General features: G+C 39.8%; 1 protein-coding gene across 1 annotated transcript in view; it reads right to left on the bottom strand.

Moving 5' to 3' along the window:
* The window catches only part of LOC108523656 (probable phospholipid-transporting ATPase IM), a 261994-nt gene that overhangs the window by 27481 nt on the left and 217956 nt on the right, over window positions 1–16557 (bottom strand). The window contains 2 exon segments of the mRNA XM_017864379.1: window positions 14054–14277; window positions 14829–15012. Coding sequence (XP_017719868.1) covers window positions 14054–14277; window positions 14829–15012 — 408 coding nt within the window.

The following is a 16557-nucleotide window of genomic DNA, read 5'->3' as shown; positions in this document are numbered from 1 at the left end:
ATAAAAATTTAAAAAATTAAAAAATAAAATCTCTAAAAACTCAAAAAAAAAAAATCTCATGTACCCAATAAATAAATACACCTACTATGTACCCACAACTTTTTAATTATATTTTTTAAAACACAAAGGGAAAAAAAGGTTTTCCAAGTATAGTTCAGAACCTTTTAGGGGATCCATAATGTCAAAACTATTTTCAAAATAATACAAAAAGTTATGTATTTACCCTTTCCCCCCATTCTCTCATAAGTGTATACGATATGTGACATCACAGCTGGCTGAATGCAGGTGCTATGAGAACCCAGTTGTTTTCTATTATGTTAACTAGTTTTACAAAAGTGTGAAACAATGGCATTCTTCTCATTAACTTGTTTTTGTTTCAGAAAATAAGCATTTTTCTTAAAAATGTTACTTTTGTAAACATGTCATGGGTTCACCATTTTTTTAACAAATTAATAAAAGTGTTTAGATTTTTTTCTTCATTTTCATTCCTAAGATGATAAATATTGAGAGTGGGGTCCTGAGATCATAAAGTTTGAGAACTGCCAGCCAAGCAAGTGTCAGAGCCAACTCCAAGCCTATGAACTTCAGTGCCCGCAACATTGACCACTGCATGAAACCACCTCTCTCAATCAGTGGTGTCATTTGGAAAGTTTCCTTGGCCTGGCACGGTGGCTCACACTTGTAATCCCAACACTTTCGGGGGTCATGGCCAGTGGATCACTTGAGCTCAGGAGTTCAAGACCAGCCTTGGCAACATGGTGAAAACCTCTCTACCAAAAATACAAAAAATTGGCTGGTTGTGGCGGTGTGCACCTGTGGTCCCGGCTACTCGGGAGGCTGAGGCAGGAGAATCACTTGAACATGGGAGGCACAGGTTGAAGTGAGCCAAGATCACACCATTGTACTCTAGCCTTGGTGACAGAAGTGAAACTCTGTCTCCAAAGAAAAAAGAAAGTTTCCTTGAAGGCTTTTTCCCTCACCTTGTTTAACGTAATTGAGAGCATACAATAAACACAATTTTATATGCTGTTTTTTGGCATTTAAAACAGGGCTCCCCAACAGTCTATAACAGTCCATAGCCTGTTATGAACCAGGCAGCACAGCAGGTGAGCGGCAGGCAAGCCAGCCTGAGCTCCACCTCCTATCAGATGAGCAGCTGCATAAGATTCTCACAGGACCATGAACCCTATTGTGAACTGTGCATGCCAGTTCTATGCCTGATGATCTGTGGTGGAACAGTCTTATCCCAAAACCATCCCCCCGTCTGTGGAAAATTGTCTTCCACGAAACAAACCATCCCCTGGTACCAAAAAGATAGAGGACCACTGATTTAAAATAACAACATTAGCATTGACCTGGCTTAAAACCCTCTAACGGCTTTCCATTTTACTTGGAATGAATCCAGACTCCCTATTCATCATGTCCTAAGAGCCCTTCCTGGTCCCCTGCCAGCCTCTTCAACTTCACCTCCCAACGTTCTCACCCTCCTTCACCTAGCTGAGGCTTTGCTGATGGGCTTTCTCCAACTTAATCAGCTCATTCCTGCCTCAGGACATTTGCATTGGCTGTGCCCTCTGCCTGGAACACTTTAATCCCAAGGTATTCACGTGGAAGTTTCTCTGAACACCTGGGTCACAGCTCCGGTGTCACCTCACCCTCTCAATGAGACCTTTTACATTACCAAGTTCTTTCTTAACAATTCTGATATTATCTTATTGATTTCTTTCTTTATTATCTGTCTTCATCCCACTAGAATATAATCTCCATGAAAACAGAAATTTACTCACAACTACAATTTTAATGCCCAGAGCAGGATCTAGTCATTGGTAGATACTCTATTTTTGTTGACTATAGGTGCTCTATAAATACTTGTTGAATTAATTATTTTACAACTTTTTAGTAAACGCTACATATTTAACTTTCTACTAGGCATTTTCCCACAGATGCACCATAGATTCAAACTCAATATATCAAGACGAGAGCTCATCCTCATATTACCTTAACCAGTTGCCCCTCCTGGGTTCCCTATACCAGTATCTGATACCATTACATCCACCCCAGCATCCAAATCAGAAATCTGAGATTTCTCTCTCTCTCCAACACACCATATCAAATTACTCCCCAAATACCTGACGGCTTGTGTTCCTGCCCAAGCTATGCTTCACTTCTGGAACTTTCCTCCTGTTGTCCCCTCTGCTAGGATGCCCATCCTCTTACTTCTCATCTTCTTCAATATGTTTGATCCTGGAAGGGTCAGCATGAGATGGGGCGGTGGGCAGGTCTTCCAGGAAGCCTTTCTGAGCCCTGGCCACTCCCTACCTCCGTGAGTGGCTTCCGGACCACTCATTGGTAGTTCCATGATGCCCCCATACCTCACTGCTTCTTAACTACTGACTTACAATTATTTATATGCTGCTTCCCAGCCCCGTCTCACGAGACTGTGAGCTACTTGACAGCGGGTAATCTAACTCACCTATGGGGCCCAAGAACCAAACTCAGCACCTGCTCAATTAAAGGAAGCTGGTGTCTTAAGGGTAAAGGAGTCAGCAGACAGCTGTGTGGACTTGAGTAGGATACTCAATCTCTTTGAGTCTTGGTTTCCTCGGCTATAAAATCAGGATTATAGGGAGGCTGTGAGTATTCGATGAAATGAGGTAAATGCCACTACAGCACCTGAAAGACAGTGCTCAATAAGTGAGCACCATATGATGGAAGGAAGAAAGGAGGGAGGACAGGGGAGCATGCAAGCTTCAAGCGATGTGTTTAATGAGTAAATAAAAAGGTACATTTTCATGCTAATTATATTTTACAAAATAGAATTCTTTATTGAGACAACCATAGATATTTATTTCTATAATAAACTATGGTAGCCATGAGATCAATATAACATCAGAACAAGATTTAAAGAAAAATTAGTACCTTGGTACAATTACTTTCTTCATGAATACTTAATTATATCAATCACTGTTCACTCTAATTATGGTTTTTATCTCAGGATCTACCAAAATGTGTTAACCTGAGTCCTTTACCTTAGAAACCAACTTTGCCAGTTATGGGCATTGGCTTAGCACAGTTTAGACTTCAGGGTCTTTCACAGAAATTAAGGCTACAAGCAATCTTTTTTTGTTTGTTTTTTTGAGATGGAGTTTCACTCTTTTGCCCAGGTTGGAGTGAAATGGCATGATCTCGGCTCACTGCAACCTCCACCCCCTGGGTTCAAGCAATTCTCCTGCCTCAGCCTCCCGAGTAGCTGGGATTACAGGCGCCTGCCACCATGCCTGGCTAATTTTTGTATTTTAGTAGAGACAGGGTTTCACCATGTTGGCCAGGCTGGTCTTGAACTCCTGACCTCAGGTGATCCACCTGCCTCGGCCTCCCAAAGTACTGGGATTACAAGCATAAACCACTGCTCCCGGTCAAGCAATGTTTCTTCTACAACAGGTTTCTGTTCAAGAATCCTTGCAAGAGATCTGCAGCTACTCAAATAGCTATTCTAGTAAATGCCCCACTTCTTCTTACAGTCCTTAAATCCCCTTGGAAAAATTTTAAGTCCCCCTTCTGGTGACTAGGACTAGCTGAGAGGGGCACACGAGCCCAGATCAACCTCCCTGTTTCTCCCCTTCCGAGCATGCTCAGGCATTCTACCACCTCTTCTTCCCTCCCCAACCCACCCAACACAGGTTGACAGCATGCCCTGAAGAGAGGGGGAGGGGGGGGTTGAGGGGTGAGGATTCATTTTCAGATTTCTAGGCTGGACACTCTGATTTTGGGTGATCAGATTGTTTCTATGAAAGGAGTCCCACAAAGAAACTCTTTTCCCTAAGGTGCCTGTATCACCAGGGGAAGCCATTGCCACCTCCTGCCTCCGAAAATATTTGTTCCCTATCTCCAATATTCTGAACAGAGAGAAAAGGCCCATGCCACTGCAAGATGGATGTCACAGGTCTGTTTAAAATCCTATAAGTGTCTCTTCATGGATCAGAAAAAAAAGAGGGAGGAGAGTTCATTTTCCAACTTCACTGTTTTCTATTTAAGGAAAGCTTCTCCTTGCTCCCTTCTTTATGGGAGCAATTTATCAGCCTTATCAACCATTTTATATAGTTAAAAATACTCCAGCTACAAATTACAATCTAAAAACAGCTTGGAGAACATAAAACCTGTGATTTATAGAATGACACATTTAAATAAACCTTAATAAAGTTCTCAAACAGCTACAAAGGGCTTTCTGCTCTTTCTGCTCGACCACTGGCCGAGCTCCTTGTTCAAATAACAAGACGAACTTACTACCTCTTTGGAGATGTGTATCCCCCTTTTCCTATGTGTTGCAGAGAAAACCTATCTAATGACCTTTTGGGGGCCTTAAAAAACATTTGTCATTTAAAGAAAACACACTGTGGAATAAATATGAGGCGCTTAGCCTCAGCACATCTGTTATTGATTAGTGTAATTAGTAAAAACCAGCTCGCAGCATCCAGGAGGAGTGACCCAGGCCTGCACACTCGTCCAGTTCTAGACTTTCCCCAGAGCACATCTGGAAGGTGAGGGGAGCAGAGCTGCCATGCCAGGTGGAGATGGGCTCACAGGTAACCAAATCCACGAAGTCATCAAAGCCTTAAGATTAGTCGCACTCTTTCATGTCACTTTCCAAGCTTTTTGTTGTTTTATTATACTGTTTGACAGAACTAAAGTTTTTCCAGCCTTGACAAGATAATTGCTTCCATATCACAGTAGAATTGAAGAAAAAAAAAAACCATACACAGCCCTGTATCTCACTGACAATGATAAATTGTTATCAGATAATATCCTCTCACAAGTACATAGTACCAGTAGTTGCATAGTTTTGAGCATGAATTTTCTAAATAGGACCTCAACTAATTTTTTTTAAATTTAGCTGTATCCTTGGTGGGGGACAGTTCCTCTTTATGAAAAGTCCTGAGGGCATAGGGTGCTTTTAAAATAAGTTACAGGTATAAATAGTGACTCCAAACCCACAGTGAACTCCACAAAACTCATATGGGTTTCAATAATAGATTGGGATAAGGCATGTCCTTAAAAGGCATCCATGATTCAGTTTAGAGACTTAGTCTCCTTTATCCAAACCTCTCTGGTGCAGAAATCTGGCTGGAAATCTCATTAGAACAAATTTAATTTAATTTGTTTCTCAGTGGCAGTTGAGTTGGAGCGTTTGCCAGCAGAAGGTGTCCTCAAGCTTCCAGATGATTCTACAAAACAGTTTGCCTAGGGACAGGCCCGTCCCTCCCACAGCACTAAGCTATGACACATCGCACAAGACATGAGGTCTCTTTCAATAGAGGACTCATTTCCTCCACATAGTCATATCGAACTGAGTGTTTCTGGACATTTCTCCTCTAGATTCCAAATAAAGCAAACATTTGCTGATTAGGGGTTTAGGGAAGACAGTGTTTTGTTTTGTTTTGTTTTGTTTTGTTTTGTTTTTTAAAAAAAGGATATAGCCATTAGCTTTTCCAAATTTATAACAACCCAAGAGGTCACTTATCATCAGGTAGAGTAGGCAGAGCACTGAAGCGCGACCCAGAAGACTTGGTTCCGGTCCTAGCTTTGCCTACCGCTGATCCTCAGCTCCTGGGGCATCAGACTCCTCCTCTGTAAAACGAGGGACTGGACTCAGTATCTCTGAAATTCTCGGCCAGAGTAAAGATTCTAGGTTTCAACAAGATACATACTTTTTGTTCTTTGTTCCCACTGCTTCTCCCAGGAAATTCCACCCAATATAGGAAACAAAAGGGAGTCTGGTCTGCGGGTTCTTTTCACTGTATATCCCAAGCCAATCACAACATAAGCAGCATACTGAAGTTAACCAGAGGAAAGTCCATAAACCAACTACAGCCCAGCCTACATCACATGACCATCCATCACAGATGTCCTAAGTGCCATCATCCCACAAGCAGTGATGCTCCCACCCATCCGGCCTCTTGAAGCCTTGCACACCACAGCTGGATTTGCCTACACATCTGCCCCAGCCCACCTACCAGGATGGGGCACTGGCTGGAATCTACTGGAGCTCTCCTCAGAGAATAATTGCCTGGATAAAATCCACCAGGCACCAAAGACAGACTGATGTAGTAAAGAAATAGCACATGTCACTTCATTAAATAATTAAACTAGTGTTTTAGAAAGTCAACATTGTGTCTTAAAAAACAGAATCTGTTTACATTTGGTCAGATGTTTTCAACTGAAGAAAGGATTACTTCCAAACAATCTGCTGAGAGGTACAGGGAAGAATATTTAGGTGCTTATGAATGATGCTGGGATTTGACAGGGTTGGCCCCAAGACATGGCTTATCCATAGTAAATTTATTCCAAAAGAAACTTTTGGTAGAGAAATAAGAGAAAGGAGATTACGGGGTTATTCAACATTTGTTTTGCATTTATGAAAATAAAATCTTTCCCAGACTGTAGGTTCCTTGAGGGCAGGAACGGCATCCCTTTGATTCACTCTGTTGTTCCTTGGGGGAGGGGGGGCATCAGAGGACCTGGTCCTAAACTGGCACCCAGTTTATTGTTGGTAAATGAACAAGCATTCAGACCATAGGTTCTGCATTGGAGAATATGTGTGCAACTCTCACTGCTGTTGGGACTGGACAGAGAAAGTGACGGAAGATTGGGCCTACCCGGGAATGGCCTCTAAAGAGATGCCAGCTATTACCAACTCTGCCAGGCCTTGGAGTTGTTATTACTACTGGCTCCATTTCACTATGGAGCTTTCAATTCTGTTAAAGCAGTTTAGGAGAGGGGTGGCAGGGAGTGGGAAGATCTCAGACAGCTGACTTTCTTTAAAAGACGAAGTACGTGGCTATCTAAGGGGCTTTAAGGGCTAAGAAAGCCTCATCACCCGCCACATGGTGTTGGAGGCCAAAGCCACATGTTGGGTGATCTTAACGGGGAGTGAGAGAGTATGACGGTGAAATTGTCCCCCATTCAAAAATTCTCATTCTCTGTAGACTAATGTTCTTACAAATGTGTTTTCTTTTCACTTGCCTCATTTACAGCATATTGTCCTTAGAAAAACAGGACTAAAAAAAGCCAAAACATTTTTCAGTTAAACCTGTTGCTAATCAGGCCCTTCCAGGGAAAACAGGGAATGGAAAAGAGACAATGATCCCCGCCAATCTCAATTCCAAATCCAAGTCACTTGCACAGCCAGTCTTCAGTACCGCTAACATGCCAGGGCACTCCCATGTGGGGTGAGGCTGGGGAACACCGGAGTTTCCATCTTTACAGTGGTAGAACACCTGCTCTAGAACAGGCTTCTTGCTGTAGACAACACTGCTAAGTAAGCTCCCCCTTCAACGCCATGCAGTTTTTGAAAGGTATTTCTGAATGAGTTGGTGTTAAATACAATTTTAGAAATTACAATATTTTAGCTAATTACAGGTCAGTGGGAAAGTGTATGAGGAGAGGGATGTCCTCCTTTTACTCCATTGTCTCACACCCTTCTGCAAATCAGGCCCCAAATCCCTGAAGGGAGCTAGAATTTCAGGCCTTCAGATCTCCACTTAATTTTTAAAATATTCACACACTTGCTTGCAGACTAACTGTGCCTAAGTCATTCAAGATCCTCCTAAGTCATCCTAGATCACACATTTCTCCTTTCCCCATGCTCTCATATTACCTTTAAATACAAGTTGTTTTTTGTGTGTTTTTTTGTTTTGTTTTGTTTTGTTTTTTCCGTTTTCATTTTTTGTTTTTTTGAGATGGAGTCTTGTTCCATCACCCAGACTGGAGTGCAGTGGTGTGATCTTGGCTCACTGCAACCTCCACCTCCCAGGTTCAAGTGATTCTCCTGCCTCAGCCTCCTAAGTAGCTGGGATTACAGGCACGCTTCACCATGTCCGGCTATTTTTTGTATTTTTGGTAGAGATGAAGTTTCACTATGTTGGCTAAGCTGGTCTCAAACTCCTGACCTCAAGTGATCTGCCCACCTTGGCCTCCCAAAGTGCTAGGATTGCAGGCGTGAGCCACTGCACCGAACTAAATACAATATTTCTATTAGACTTATTAATTTATGCACTTCTTTATTTCCCAATGAGAAAACCAGTTCTAGGTAGGCAAGAGTTTGTCCTTTTCATTATTTTGTCTTTATAGCAAGCATTTTTATTGCTTTCTATTAGCAAGTTGACAATGTCATGTGACTCACAGATAAGGAAGACAGAAATTATTAAATTAAAAACAACATATTGGGCTGGGCACAGTGGCTCACGCCTGTAATCCCAGCATTTTGAGGGGCCGAGACGGGTGGATCACAAGGTCAGAAGATTGAGACTATCCTGGCTGACATGGTGAAACTCTGTCTCTACTTAAAAAATACAAAAATTAGTTGGGTGTGATGGCATGTGCCTGAAGTCCCAGCTACTCGGGAGGCTAAGGCAGGAGAATCACTTGAACCCAGGAGGCGGAGGTTGCAGTGAGCCAAGATCGCACCACTGCACTCCAGGTTGGCAACAGAGCAAGACTCGTCTGAAAAAAAAAAAAAATCTTAAATGTCTATAGACTCAGAATAGTTAAATAATTTATAATCTGTGTTTCAGAATGTCATTAAGAAAAATAACATGTTTGAAGAACGTAAATCAAGAGAACTTTCTCAAAGTGTGACAAGTTGTGTTTTTAATAAGAAAGCTGTAAAAGAATATGATTTTAGTAGCATAAAAGTTGAGATATATTCACATATAAATATTTTTATAATATGAAAAAAATCTTTGAGAATAATGGAAAAGACTTTGCAGAAGTTTAAATGTAATCCCTTACTTTGGTATATAAAACAGGGGTATTTTGTCCCTTGGACTAGAGTTAATTACTAAAGTGGAAGTTTTTGTAAAGGGAGAAACATAAATAGCCTGTTCCTATGGGGACAATATTCTTGGCATCATTTTGCTCTTTGTACGTCTTATTGTTTTCAAAACACTAGAACTGGGGTAAATAGCAAGGCAATGTCAAGTTTTGAAATTGTTGCTATAGAAGCATCTATTCCAGAATTTCCCAAAGTGAGTTCCATATGGCACCTGTTCTACAGGATATATGTGTTGCTTAGAAAAAGCAGCATTCCAGCTGGGCACGGTGGCTCACGCTTGTAATCACAGCACTTTGGGAGGCCAAGACGGGTGGATTATAAGGTCATGAGATCGAGACCATCCTGGCTAACACAGTGAAACTTCATCTCTACTAAAAAATACAAAAGCTAGCCGGGCATGGTGGTGGGTGCCTGTAGTCCCAGCTAGTCCGGAGGCTGAGGCAGGAGAATGGCTTGAACCCGGGAGGCAGAGCTTGCAGTGAGCCGAGATCACACCACTGCACTCCACCCTGGGCGACAGAGTGAGACTGTCTCAAAAACATACACACACAAAAGGAAAAGCAGCATTCCATGCCAAATGAGTTTGGGTAATAATGCCAAATCTCATTGACTCTAAAGCACAATTGATTGTTAGAAATACCATTATCAATGCCAAAATTCGACCAAATGGGGAAACTGACATTCCCATAAAGGTAGGGCAACAAAGAGCTACAACCTCAGTGTAAAAGAGAAATCTTCATGCAGAAAGCGACTGCAAGGAAACTAGCCTGTGTCAGCTTTGCACTAACTAAAGGGAGAGACAGAATCTCTCTTGAAAACATGGACCTCAAGCTGCTATTCACTAGAATCTGCAATCTGAATTCAAAAAATATATGGAAAGAGAAAGATCTTAGGCTGGCAGCAGTGCCCACAGGGAAATGGAAGAAGTCACACAAATGCTCTCTGGAAAACCTGACTTCAATCCAGATCAAAGGATATTGTAATATACTTTTGACTATAAAGACATAGCCAAGTTTTAGAGATGTCAGATGTGAGAATACATATATATATGCATCCTGGAGTCAAATATAGTAGTGTTTCTTTACATTCAGACTTGTCAGAGCCTACAATTCACAGACTAATGTGAATTGTAAATTTTTAAGCCTGAAGAGAGAAGATGGGGAGGTAAGAGTGGGAAGAAACAGAATTTACTGGACAGTAGAACTCCCAAATATTATTTAGAAAATATTGAACAAGAACTGATACAGACTAAGAGGTGGAAACACCCCAAATGTCCATAGATGCATACATGGATAAACAAAATGTAGTATATACATGCAATGTAACGCAATTCAGCCTGAAAAAGAAAAGAAATACTGCCACATGCTACAACATGGATGAATCTGGAGGACATTATGCTAAATGAAATAAGCGTGTCACAAAAAGACAAATACTATATGATTCTATTTATATGAGGTAATTAAAGTAGTAAAACTCATAGAAAAAGAAAGTCGAATGGTGGTTGCCAGGGACTAGGGGAAATGGAGAATTGTTATTCAGTGGATATAAAGTTTCAGCTTTGCAGAATGAAAAAGTTTTAGAGATCTGTTACACAACAATGTGTACCTACTTAGCACTACCGAACTCTACACTTAAAAATCCTTAAGTTGGTAAATTTTATGTCATGTATTTTTTACCATAATTAAGCTAATATAGACCATGATTGTAAAACCTACTTCATATGGTTATTGTAACTATTGAGCTAATACAGGTAAAACATTTAGACAATGCCTGAAGCATAGTAAGTACTATTTAAATGTTAGCTATAATTATGACTTGTTTGTATCCCTACTTGTTAGTGTCAACAATATCATGATTCTACAAAGAAGCTGACCCCACAATATTGATGCCACTACATGGGTACTGTCACTGACTGGCTGTCCTCTACTTTCCAACAGGTGATAAGCAATTGCTACTTAGCATTCTCCTGGAAAGCCCATCTATTTCTCTGACGAGTGTGGAAATAAAACCTTAAACCTTCCACAACATGAATAGCTAGTAAAATTTGTGAGATCACACTTCGCCATGCCCATCAAGAGCACACTTTTTAACATACCCAGCACATAAGGTCCGGGAGGCACCACGGCCTGACACATAACAAAGGCTTAGTGAATATTTATTAAATGAGTGAAATCCTTAAATAGTGGGACCAAAGTACCCTTTCCAGTATAAGCTTAGGTCCCAATTTGATAAGGTCATTATACAAATTAGGGCAAAGTAGATAGCAGTCCAGGACTCCTATTCAGAGGCCCAATTATTTTTCTATGGTGATTCCTCCTCTGTCTAAAAAAATGTATCCTGCTCTATTTAAATCAGCCAAGAACCAGCCGAAACACCTGGAAAATCCACTCTATGTGTTTCCTAGAATGAAAGGATGCATAAATAACTAAGAAATGTATCACCTGTAGCCCAATTAACTATTGGGCTATCATATTAATATTAACACAACTGAAAAAAACAGCATTCTACATTCTGAAATCAGTTCCATAACCACATTTAGATCTTAAGACCCTGAGCCCTTTTGCCACAGTGATGGTCAGGCTGCACACGTTTACACAGACCAGATCCGGAGCCTGCAGTGATGGCCCCTGGGGTGGGTAGAGTAAGTGGCAACTGTGTGAGTGACTGTAGGCACATCGGAATGGCTCTCTTTGCTGCAACTGCCTCAAGCATGGGAAAGGGCTATAGAAACACCCAACAACATGAAACGACTAGAAGGCCTTCTATATGGCAGGTAACATTCAAGATTTTATTACAGATGTATTGATGAGTTAGATGTACTTCTTTTCTTCAAGGAGCTAACGGTTAAGCTAGGTGAGATCATAATAGACTGGCTAAACTGGGGAAAGAAATCCTGTACCCTGAACGGACATCCCTTGTCCACCCGGCCCTTAGTGCAGGTAAAATATGCTTCAGGGACAGTGACCTGGCAAGAGGGCTGAAAGGATTTTAAATCCTCTGGAAAAATTCAACTAGGGGAGATCAGCCGTTTGCTTAACTGGCCCCTCCGCTTTTGAAAAGGTAATAGGGTCTAATGTTGTTGACAAAACAAAAAGTCAGCAGATTGGACTTTACTCTGGTCTGTGTTCAAGGAAGCAGAACTTGGGATATTCTTCTAGGTTTTCTAGCCCAGTGGTTCTCAAAGTATAGTTCTAGGGTCTAGAGCCCAGCGGGCAGTACTCTAACCAGCCCTCCATGTGGTTCCCATGCACGCTAAAGCTTGAGAACCACTGGTCCAACCCAATTCACCGGCTTAGGAAAGAACACAGATGGTCATCGGGAACTAACAACGGATTCAAAATGAAGATTGTGCAATTAACTAGAGCTTTCAGTGTAAAAAAACAAAAGGGAAAGAAAGGGACACAGAAAAGAAACATGTTTGTTAAATCAAACATTTCAGAAACCTAATCACAGACAGGTGGTGTGCCTTACGGCTGGGTTCAACCATCAAGCTGCTCATGTCTTTGGGGCAATTATTATTCTCCCTTGCTCTTTTAAAATGCAAATACTGATGAAAGAATAAAAATTCTAGTTGCTTAACATCTGGCTCTGACCAATTTTATCAGAACCCAGAAAACAATCTAAATGTAGAAGTTAGAAGTCATAGAACATTAGTTTCGACTTCACAGTTTTAACAGACAACTTAGACGAACAGTTGCCTATTCAAGCTTAGTGTGTCTGCACATACAAATCATTGACTACTCTTCTGTGTTCTAAGAGGTTTAAATGCGGTTTGTCTCTTCATAGTCTTGAGATTCTTCAACCTTAAGCCTTTGGAATATGAAAATTAGATCTCTTAGAAACACCCGTTAGCAGATGGTCTTGCTTTGTTCTTATGTGGAAGGAAAATCAACAGACTAGGAAGCCACAGGCCACATTCCCATGCTTGTCTTTGTTGGACAAAGGAGGAATTATGAGCATGTAAATATCCCCAGCCCCATGCCCACTCTGAAGTAGCACTAAGATAAGTTCTAATTCTGAGTAGCTAAAATCAAGACTCTGTTTTACTTCAACTGTCAAGAGATTAACCAAAAAAAAGGCAAAAATATCAACATAATCTACTTTTAGTTTGGGGCATGTTATCCTAAAAAGAGAAAATTAGGGATGGGAACAGATGTACCTCACTTTAAGAAATCTCAGCTTCCCAGAAAAGGGAAAATATTGAAAACGTATTTTCATTGTAAAAGGAATTCACTAATCTCCCTCAGCACATGTAAGAGAACAGAAGATGCCAAGATTTCATTTATATTCAGTCTTTTTGGAATAAAATGATTTTTTAAAAAATCACCTTCATGCATATCGTTGAATCCAGTGTCACTGATAAAACCCAAAGAAGGGAAGAACAACTGGATAAATCTCTGAGAGTTATGGTTACCATTTCATTCTCAAGGACAATCTTTTTCTTGTGTTGTTCAAAATGTCAATGCCATATCTACATTTAAGTTTTTGGTAAAACTTTTTTAAAATTTATAAGTATATTTAGATGACATAGATATTACATTTTACAGTTGATTCATTGGGTCAACACTTTTCTGATATTGAAGATGTGTGGCTAAATAACTATCCTTTAAAATGTATAAGAAGTGATAAAAACAGAATCCTAATTTATAAATTTGCTAATTTTTCTTTCTTCCTACCAGCATTATCTATAGATCAACTTTTAGTTGATGAATTGCTGTCTAAACAGCTTTAGTGTCAGAGTACCAATTACTTCTCCCTAATATAAAACACATATACCCTCGGCCCAGATACATTTAGTGTGTTAGATAAGAAACCATCTTCCTAGTAAAGATACCTCAACATTTCTTATTAGTGATTCACAGACTTCTGTTCTAAATTAAAACTCTACAAGCTTACCTGTCATCATACCAAAAACATTTCAACAAAAACTAAAGTATGCACAGAAGGAGTACTCACTGGTTGACTATCTAAATAAGAAAATAAATAAATAAAATTCCAGCTAGATACATATTCTTCTTGGGTGCAAAGCTCAAGTCAACTATCAATTACATAATTGTAATACTGTCACTTGAATCAGTCATTAAAAACTCTCAATTTATTATTATTAGGAAAGAGCTATGAAGAAGAGTCATTTGTAATACCATATTAAAAAAAACAAAAAACAAAAAACAACAACAACAACAACAACAAAAAAAAAACAAAAAAAACATGCTTTTTACCAACCTGGGCTGAGAAACCACAGAAGAAACCAAACCAGAAATGCACAAGTGTAAATGCAAAATTCTTATAGAAGAAATAGCATAAGAATTTGCACATTCGGAAATATGACCACCTTCCATGAACAAGGAGAAGCCTTTGGAGATATCTAAACTGTGCAAATGAATAGTCGCTGGCTAAGACTGCTTGCAATCCTTCCTGGCCGCTGATGCCAACACCAATGTGAGCACCTACAAAGGAAAGAGGAACACTGTCATTCCCAAAACAAAGCCACGATCTCTTTCGGAAACTTGTCATTCCTCTTTTATTTATGGAAAACTTGCAGCCATTGCAATTACAATTTTTCACATATATTATCTCATGAAACGCATATGATAGGTATTTATCTTAGTTTTACAAAAGAGGAAGTCAGGCTCAGAAAAGTTCAGTGACTTATAGAAGTTTTTACAATTGTAAGTGGCAAAGATGGGGTTAAAGTCACATATTACAAATGTGGGTCTGGTGTTCTTTCCTCTACACCGTACCTACTTACTTCCTCAAATAGTATAAGGTGAACGACGTCCTTTTCTGGCCTAAAAATACACAAATGGTTTATTTAAAGACAAAGAAATTTTGTTATGAATGCTAATAATGGTGGTAGCATTGGACCCAGAAGTATCATTCATTTTAGAATCACTGGCAAAATTAAAGTTTAACGCAATCTAGTGATTATATATTGCCAAATGCTGAAACTGAGGACCCCATGTATGCAGCATACCCCATTGAGCAAATATCCTCTTACTTTTAATCATGCTGACATCATTGGCTCCATCACCAATGGCCAAAGTAACAGCATTTCTGTACTTCTTCACCAGCTCTACCACTTGGGCTTTCTGGAGTGGAGTGACCCTGCAGCAAACTACAGTCTTACACATGCAAGCAAGTTCTAGGAGATCATTCTTGACATCACTTTCTAGGGCATGAGCCTGTGTGATTAAAAATAAAATTCAAAAAAGAACAGGAAACAACAAATGTCTTGTTTCTCAACTGATTTGTTTGCTAAACTGTTTCATTCACTTCAAAAGTCATTGTTGATTCAGAATCACACAAGCAACAAAACTAAAGAAATAAGTGTTGAACTCCTACCAAGCGAATTTTAAAATACTACTAAGGAATTTCAAAATAAAAATAAAAGAAACCGCCATTTATATGTCTTCCTTGATATCATGCTGCACTGGAGAGAGTTAAATGCTGGAGAAGTTCTAGAAACCATTAAAATTGCTGAAAACAAAAGACAGAACCTATCTACCAGCTCACCAAGTTTAGAATGAATTACAAATGATGATGATTTGTTTATTCTATGTGATGGGCTTTTTGTTTCTTTGCATTGTTGTTTTGTATATTTAGTTTGTTGTTGTTGATTATTAATGTGCAGGCAGGATGAAAAGCAGATGACCTGGGGATTGTCCCTTGAAGAACATAATGACTGAAACCCAGAGAGGCCTGTGCAAAAGAGGGGCATGCAAGCTATGTCACAGACAGGGTTCCTCAACCATTTCTACTCTTGCTCCTATCCAAATGCATAAGAGCCTTTAGATATGCCAAGAAATTACTAAAAAAGATAGCACAATCCCTTCCAATTAACTGTGCAATTTTTTTTCCTAGAAAATGTTTTACTGTAAATTCTTTAATAAACACATTAAGAGGAAACAGAAATCCACTTACACTTTGAGTCACCAGTATCTTTGCGTGAATCTTTAGCAAGACATTCACAGCCCATCACAATCTGGCCCCTGCGTTCCTTTTGAGTTTTATCTTCTAGCATCACCTTTAAGTCTACACTTTTTTCCCATCATGCCAAATCGCTTGTTCCTCATGATTGAATGGGCTCTTTCTTGCCTCTGTGCCTTTGTACTTGCCATTACCTCTCCTTGAAAATATCACTCTCTCCAGGAAGTCTTCCCTGATCCTCCCACAAGGAAGTAAATTTGTCTCCCTCTGTGCTCTCACAGCATTGTGTTCATTCCTCTTTTACAGTATTTGTCATACCACTGTGTGATTATCTCACCCACTAGACAGCATTCCCTAAAACAAGAACCATGTTCTATTCACAATCTTATCCTCAGACTTAAGCACTGTGACCTGGGCAGGCTTAATAAAAATGCCAATGGATGAATGGCTGGATCGGTAAATGAATATAAAAACATAACTCAGCACAGAAAATTCTCATGTTCAAACCTATAATCCCTAGGTGAAATTGTGAGTTGGCATTTTCAAATATTATCACTCTTTCTGAAAGGGAAAACAGATAACTGCCTGTCTTGCCTAGAATGGTCTCTTTCTCTCCCTTTCTCTCTCTCTCTCTCTCTCTCTCTCTCTCTCTCTCTCTCTCCTTTTATTATCAGCAAGTGAAAAACTATGCTAAGACCCTGAGCAAAAAAAAAAGGCCCAATTACATTCTGTAAAACATCAGGATTTAAGCAAATTAGAATCATGATTTAGGAAAAAAAAAAAAAAGATTTCTGACCATA

The sequence above is a fragment of the Rhinopithecus bieti genome, unplaced genomic scaffold (assembly GCF_001698545.2).
Source record: "Rhinopithecus bieti isolate Rb0 unplaced genomic scaffold, ASM169854v2 scaffold_76035, whole genome shotgun sequence".
Classification (NCBI taxonomy): Eukaryota; Metazoa; Chordata; class Mammalia; order Primates; family Cercopithecidae; genus Rhinopithecus; species Rhinopithecus bieti.
The sequence above is the reverse complement of the archived record's forward strand: the minus strand, read 5'-3'. Positions and strand labels throughout refer to the sequence as shown.